At 37.2% G+C, this 7,982-nt stretch overlaps 1 protein-coding gene across 1 annotated transcript; it reads left to right on the top strand.

The window, feature by feature from the left end:
• Window positions 1-1,105: 1,105 nt before the first annotated feature.
• On the top strand, window positions 1,106-7,107 carry LOC134478286 (endogenous retrovirus group K member 13-1 Env polyprotein-like). The gene is made up of 2 exons (XM_063259057.1): window positions 1,106-1,703; window positions 4,595-7,107. The coding sequence occupies exon 2, from the start codon at window positions 4,598-4,600 to the stop codon at window positions 6,605-6,607; it is 2,010 nt and encodes a 669-aa protein (XP_063115127.1). The 5' UTR covers window positions 1,106-1,703; window positions 4,595-4,597; the 3' UTR covers window positions 6,608-7,107.
• The last annotated feature ends 875 nt before the right edge of the window (window positions 7,108-7,982 follow it).

Genomic DNA, 7,982 nt, shown 5'->3' with positions numbered 1-7,982 from the left:
TAACCTATAGATTCAGTGGTAAATTCATTGGGTACTAGACTTTTCTTAGTTGGTAAGTTTTTTTTTTATTATTATTGCTTGAATTTTACTGCCTGTTATTGGCTTATATGGGTTTTTGTATTTTCTTGGTGCTGTTTTGGTAATTTATATGTGTCTAGGAATCTTTCTGTCCCTTCTGGGTTCTCCAATTTACTAGAAGTAGTTACTAATCATTTTTTCATAGTAGTCAGTAATCATTTTCTGAATTTCAGTGGTATGTGTTGTAAACTTTTTTATTTCTAATTGCATTTGTATAGGTCTTTTCTTTTTGGTAATATTAACTAAGGAACTAATTCTTTGATTCATTGTATTTTTTAAAATTTCAATTTCATTAATTTATGCTTTGATCTTTATAGTTTCTTTCTTTGTACTGGTTTTAGATTTGAATTGTACTTATTTTTCTAGGACCCTGAGGTGCATCATGAGGTCATTTATTTGGGCTTGCTCCTTTTTCTGGTGTGACCATTCATAGGTCTACACTTCCATTTTAAGACTTTTTATTGTGTCGCATTCCTTCTGGCATGCCATACTGGCATTTACATTTGATTCTAGGAACTGTGTTATTTATTCCTTGATTTCTTCTGTGACTCATTGATCTTCAATTATGTATGTTTTAATCTCCATATGGTTGCATAATTTCTTTAGTTTCTGGTACTTTTGATTTCTAGTTTCATTGCCCTAATATGCGTGGTATAACTTCAGTTATTTTGTCTGTATGTGCAATTATGTCAACTACTTTAAAGGATGTTTCATGTGCTATAGAGAAGAATGTGATTATATTGTTGTTGGGTAGAACATGATAGGTATAGTAAGTCCTTGACTTACAAAAGAGTTCCAGTTCAAGAGAGCTGTTCATTAAGTCAGATTTGTTTGTAAGCCAGCAAAGTGAGTAACTAATGTAAGTTTGCAACTCAAATATTCCTAAATTGAGGACTTACTATTATCTATTAAATCCATTGGTTTGAAGGTATGGATCAACTCTGATATTTCTTTGTTGTTTTTGTCTAATTGATCTGTTTGTGATAGTGGGTTATTAGGGTATCTTGCCTGTGGGGGATGAGGTGTCACTTTGTAGGCCCAACCCCCTCTAACCTGCAATTTACAATAGCCGCCCTGGTATGCGAGAAGGAGGTAGAACGGGAATGCCTGTTCTCAGTGAGCCCTCACCCTCTGGAATCCATACTGTGAGCTGGCTTTGTTTTGCAGAAGTCTTGAGGAAGTGGCTGGCCACCCTTTGTGACACTAACAGCAGACAAATTAACAACATTCTTGAGCTAATGAATTTCTTCCTGGGCTAGAGAAGTTGTGAGAACTGGTTGTGATTATTTACTTCACTTAGATAGTTTTAGAATAAACATTGTAGTCTGTCACGTTGTAGCTTGCCACAAAGAATGCCTTTTCACTACTTAATTATCTGGGCTCTGTGAATTGATCGGGTTTACTATATATGAATCCTAAAATAAAGATTGTGCGTACAGTGCAGTGCAGTGCAGTGTAACGCGGTGCAGACAGCAAAGGTGTCTCTCCTGTCTTTCTTTTCCAAGCGCTGTACCCCCCGTGTCCCGACAAGGCGTGCGTGTTTACCTTGCCCGGAGTTCAGAGTGCTCTAGACACTCACGACAAGTGGCGCCCGAATTCAGGGACTCCGAAGGTCGCTTAGGAAGGTAAGTATAATTTTATTACGGGGAAATGGGACAATCTGCTTCCTCTCCTTTCTTAAAAATTCTTAAACATTTATTATCTATATATGGCATATCGCTCAGGTCAGCTGACTTGGATATGTGTATTGATACAATTAAAGAATATAATCCTTGGTTTCCAGATGAAGGAACTTTGGATGTAGAAGTATGGAGGAAGGCAAGGGTTAGTATAGAAAGGGCTATGCAACAGGAGGAGAAGATTCCTTTACGTTTTTGGGCTATTTGGTCGGTTGTGTACTCTTTATTAAAAGCTATGGAAGATGAACATATTGTACAAAATCTTCAACTAGAAATTAAGCCAGTTATTCAGGAATTGCCCCTCACAGAGGAGGAGCAGAATGTAGTTCAAAATGACGCTATCGCTTTAAGTAGTGAAAAGGCGTCCAAACTAAAAGTAAAATCCACTACAGCCGACTCAGCTTTAGCTGCCGCAGCAATATCAAATTATGACAATCGCCCAATTTTACAGGCTATACAGCATTTAACACAAGAGGTGAAACAACTCTCCGTTAAGCAGAACCCGCCTGTAGTTCCCTCTGCACCTCCTCCATCTAACCCTAATTGGAGTAAAGCCAAGCTAGCTTTGGCTGATTTACCAAAATTAGGGGATTCTGATGAGGAAAAGCCTGCCTTTGCTTTCCCTGTAATCAGGCCACAGCCAATAGATGGAGAGGCAGTTCCCCCTAGATGGGAAGCATTTAATATGGATGATTTAGCAAAATTAAAAAAGGCTGTAACCCTTTATGGCCCTCAGGCTCATTACACTAGAGAATTAATAACATCGGTACCAGATCACTATGGTAATCTTGCTCCTTATGATTGGAAAGCCTTGGCCAAAATTCTTTTAAAAGAGCCAGAATATTTACAGTGGCACATGTGGTTTATGGAAGGTTGTGTGAAAAAGGCAAGACAAAAATGCTGATATAGTGATAGAAATGTTTTAAAAGATATTTTAAAAACTTTACCTCAATATTTTTCTCCGTTTGGACTTGTAATAGCACAGGATAAAATTCAAAAGGAAGAAGTTAGTCATTATTTGGGATATATTCTTACTAGACAAAAGGTGATTCCACAAAAAATGTCTATTAGGAGAGATAAGTTATCCACTTTAAATGATTTTCAAAAATTATTAGGGGATATTAATTGGCTTCGTCCCACACTAGGTATCCCTACCCATGCATTACAACATTTGTTTGCTACTCTACAGGGCTCTTCAGATCCATCCAGCCCTCGTTCTTTAACAACAAAAGCCGAGCAAGAATTACAGTTTGTAGAACAACGAATTAAGGATGCATTTTTAATTAGGATTGATCCTAAATTGCCTCTAACTTTATATATTATTAATACTTTTCAATATCCCTCTGCAGTTTTAGGTCAAAATGCTATGCCAGTAGAATGGGTATTCACTAAAACTAAGCAATCTAAAAATGTTATGCCTTATATTGACATGGTTGCAGCTTTAATTATGAATGGTAGAGCTCGTTCTATAACTTTGATAGGAGAAGATATAAACAATATAGTTATCCCTTTAACTAAGGAACAATGGGAATATTTGTTGTCAATTACTGAAACCTTACAAATTGCTTTAGCAGATTTCATGGGAACTTTTTCATATCATTTTCCTAAAAGTAAATTATGGGATTTTTTTAGACGTCAACAATTTGTGGTTAATACCTTATTAGCTGTACAGCCAATTCCACAAGCTTTGACTATATTTACAGATGGATCTAAAAATAAAGCTGCATATTGGACTCAAAAATCTTACTGGGTACGTCAGACAAATTTTAACTCTGTACAACAAAATGAACTTTTTGCTATATTACAAGTGTTTTTAGATTTTCATAACCAACCTATTAATATTATAGCCGATTCGGCCTATTCTGTTGGAGTAGTGACAAATATCTATTCAGCTGTGTTATATTCTAATAAGCCTGCTTTATTGTCTTTATTTCAAAATTTACAAATACATGTTCAAAAAAGAAATCATTCTTATTTTATTACTCATTTACGTTCTCATTCTCAGTTACCCGGACCATTAGTATCAGGTAACAATGCAGTGGATTCCTTAGTTATGTTCACCACACCCGTTGAAGAACATCAATTTAATCATGCAAATGCAGGACATTTGCATCTTAAATATAAGATACCTTTTACAAAAGCTAAACAGATTGTAAAAGCCTGCCCTATTTGTAGACCATTACATTTAAGAATTATTCCCACAGGTGTCAACCCTCGAGGAACTCAACCTAATAAATTATGGCAAATGGATATTACACATGTACCTTCTTTTGGTCGGCTTTCTTATGTACATGTAGTTATTGATACCTATTCTTCATTTCTATGGGCTACTGCTCAACAGGGAGAATCCACTAAAAATGTTATTGTACATTTATTGGAGACTTTTGCAGTTATGGGAATTCCTTCTAAAATCAAAACAGATAATGGACCTGCTTATACTAGCAGAACATTTAAACAATTTTGTGATCTCCATAATATTATTCATATTACAGGGATTGAATATAACCCCCAGGGTCAAGCTATTGTTGAAAGAGCACATGGCACTCTTAAGTTGCAAATTAAAAAATTAAAAAGGAGGAGTCAGGAGGATATTCAGATACCAATACTGTTTAAATTGCAAAACAGTCCAAAAACATTACTGCATCAAGCATTGTTTATTTTAAATTTTCTCAATTTACCACAAGGTGAAATATTAACAAGAGCTGAAAAACATTTTGAACAGCAACAACAGCCTTTTGTGATTAATGAACCTATTTGGACTAAAACAGCTCCAGAGGCTGAATGGGAGAGGGGCACATTGCTCTATAGGGGGAAAGGTTTTGGTTATATCTCCACAGAAAATGGAATTCAGCAGTGGGTCCCTGGACGATGGATCAGGACCCGCGTCTCCAGATCCTGTTCACCAGCCCCGGAGACAACTCCCCAAGGAACCGGAACCGTGCCTTCAGAAGCGAGCGCAAAACCAGCTAGAGGCTGAGGATGCTGAGCTTGTTCCTATCGCAGCCATGGCCAGATTAAAGCTAAGAAAATCCCGCCGCTCACAGCGACCAAATTTAAATCCCCTCCCTACATGGGGACAATTAAAGAAATTGACCATAGAAGGGCAACGGCTTGTCCTTCAAGCAGGAAAGCCTTTAAACCCCGAAAACTTGTTTTTAGCTTTATGTGCCTTGCTCACCGTTGCGTCGGGGACTGAGGTACCTCCGCATTCGTACTGGGCATATATTCCAAACCCCCCTTTATTAGAACCTGTAAAATGGGGAACTAGTGATATTTTACTTTATACCACACCTAGAGAAATTTTGTCAGCACCGTGGGCTGATTTAACCCCCCACAATCAAGATGATGGGACACTATTCAATTTTACTTATTATGGTAATCAAAGGCCTATTTGCATTGGGGAACCGCCTTGCATCCCTCTGGGATGGCAGTATTGGATTCAACATGGAATAAAAGCAGGCAACAAAAGGACAAGGCTTCAAGCCTTGGCTGCTCAAACCTTTAATGTTACCTGGAAAAATTTAACAGCACCTGATACAAATACATTTCCTGTATGCCCTGAATTCACTTATAAAAATATTTCTTATAATCCCATAATTTGGCAACTATGTATGGGAAAATTTGCTAAAAATATTGATGGGTATATTATTTGGGGACCATTTGGAAAATTCGTTAATGGATGTGCTGAATGGAATGAGACAAGATGTAATCTCTCTGTTGTGTATAGTCTTCCAGATCCAAAGAAAATAACTGACGGAGCTCCTATATTTCAACAAAAGACGGCTCTCTTGTGGTGGGGAGATGGTGGAATCGCTAACCCTGCTGTTGCAGCCGAAGAATACCCTCATCACCTTCAAAATCATATTTGGAAGATCCCAGCCGCTATGCAACCTGTAACCTTGTACAATGTTTCATATTCAGGGACTAGTCGATCTGTATCTACTACTTATAATTTTACTAGGTTTAAAATGTATAATATTACTGTTTGTGCACCTCTACCTTATGTCTTTTTAGTGGGAACTTTTAATTTTACACATTTTTCTTGTACTTGTTTAAATTGTCAATTGTTTACATGCTTAAATAGCACACTAAATTTCACTAAGCCTTATACAGTTATGCTGTTACAACAAAAAACTCATATTTGGTTGCCTGTAAATTTAACTCGACCTTGGTCTCAAGACCCGGTAATTTCTGTTACTACTGAATTTTTTAAACATCTGTTAAAACGTACAAAAAGATTTATTGGAATAGTGGTTGCTGTACTGTTAAGTCTGATAACTGTAGCCTCTCTAGCAGCAGTCTCAGGAGTAGCTTTACATACCTCTTTGCAAGAAAAACATGTTGTAGAATTATGGCATGAAAATTCTCATGAACTTTGGTTAACTCAGTGGCAAATAAACGCCAAACTACAACAACAAATAGACCTCCTTAAACAAACAGTTGAATGGATGGGTAGAAAAATATTGGCTCTTCAGCATCAAGTGTTTTTAAAATGTGATTGGAATTCAACTACTTTCTGTATAACCCAACGACCTTATAATCAGACAGAACATGAATGGGAAATGATTAGAATGTATTTAAATGGAAACACCTCTGCCCAGGAGGAAATAGAATCTTTGCATAATCAAATTGACAAGGATTTTGCAAAGCAAAATGATGATGAATCTCTAGCACAATTCGCGCAATTGCTTGCTCAATCTTTGAAAGGATTAGATTCCAAAGGAATCTGGCAGAGCATTACCCACACTTTTAGTGGCATGGGACTTAGTTTAATTATAGTTCTCATTGCCATAGTTCTTGTGTATTTTTACTGCATAAGACGAAATGCTATTAATAACCTGATCTTATGAAAATTGTTGTTAAAAAATAAAAAGGAAGGAAGTGTGGGGGATGAGGTGTCACTTTGTAGGCCCAACCCCCTCTAACCTGCAATTTACAATAGCCGCCCTGGTATGCGAGAAGGAGGTAGAACGGGAATGCCTGTTCTCAGTGAGCCCTCACCCTCTGGAATCCATACTGTGAGCTGGCTTTGTTTTGCAGAAGTCTTGAGGAAGTGGCTGGCCACCCTTTGTGACACTAACAGCAGACAAATTAACAACATTCTTGAGCTAATGAATTTCTTCCTGGGCTAGAGAAGTTGTGAGAACTGGTTGTGATTATTTACTTCACTTAGATAGTTTTAGAATAAACATTGTAGTCTGTCACGTTGTAGCTTGCCACAAAGAATGCCTTTTCACTACTTAATTATCTGGGCTCTGTGAATTGATCGGGTTTACTATATATGAATCCTAAAATAAAGATTGTGCGTACAGTGCAGTGCAGTGCAGTGTAACGCGGTGCAGACAGCAAAGGTGTCTCTCCTGTCTTTCTTTTCCAAGCGCTGTACCCCCCGTGTCCCGACAAGGCGTGCGTGTTTACCTTGCCCGGAGTTCAGAGTGCTCTAGACACTCACGACACTTGCCATAATTGTGTTGATGTTTATCTAGTCTCTTATGTCCAGTAGTGTTTGTTTTATAAAGTTGGGTACCCTGCTGTTCAATGTACATGTATTTATCCTTGTTATCTCTTCCTGTTGAATTATTCCCATATTGAATGTATAGTAAACTTCTTTTCCTCTTCTGATCAACTTTGGCATGAAGTTCATTTTGCCTGAAAGTAGGATAGCCATTCCTCCGTATTTTTGGGTTCCCACGGCATGGTGTATTATCTCCTAACTTTTGAATTTTAGTCTATGAATCTCTTAGTGGATTAAATATGTTTTTTGTATGCAGCATACCTTTGGGTTTTGTTTTTTGATCCAGTCTTCCGGTTCATGTCTTTTAATTAGAGAGCTGAAACCATTCACACTGAGAGCTATTACTGAAAAGTATTTACTTATTCCTGTCATCTTTCTGTTGCTGATTCGTTCTTCCTCCTTGTGCCTAACTGCAGACATTTTGGCATTGTTGGTTTCATTTTCTCTTTCTAGGATATCCTTGAGAATTTTTTGGCATACTAGTTTAGTACTCATGAATTTCTTAAAATGTTCTTTGTCACAGAAAGACCTTATTTGTCTATCGGTTTTGCAGGTTTTATTAATCTGATACTGAGAAGTTTCCAGTAATTTTAACGAATTTATCTTTACAAATGGTTTGGGGCTTTTCTCTAACAGTTTCTAAATTCTGTCATTGTATTGACCTTCTGGGATTGTTGTTGCTGTTACTGTTTTCTTTTTCTTTCTTTCTT

Source organism: Cavia porcellus, unplaced genomic scaffold (genome assembly GCF_034190915.1).
Source record: "Cavia porcellus strain 051 isolate PalLab524CR breed Dunkin Hartley unplaced genomic scaffold, mCavPor4.1 scaffold_12, whole genome shotgun sequence".
Lineage (NCBI taxonomy): Eukaryota > Metazoa > Chordata > Mammalia > Rodentia > Caviidae > Cavia > Cavia porcellus.
Note: the sequence above shows the minus strand (reverse complement) of the source record. Positions and strands in the feature narration are given on the sequence as shown.

What these genes read in the sequence shown, in the direction of transcription:
- LOC134478286 (XM_063259057.1), top strand. Translation starts at nt 4,598, where the DNA reads ATGGAATTCAGCAGTGGGTCCCTGGACGATGGATCAGGACCCGCGTCT.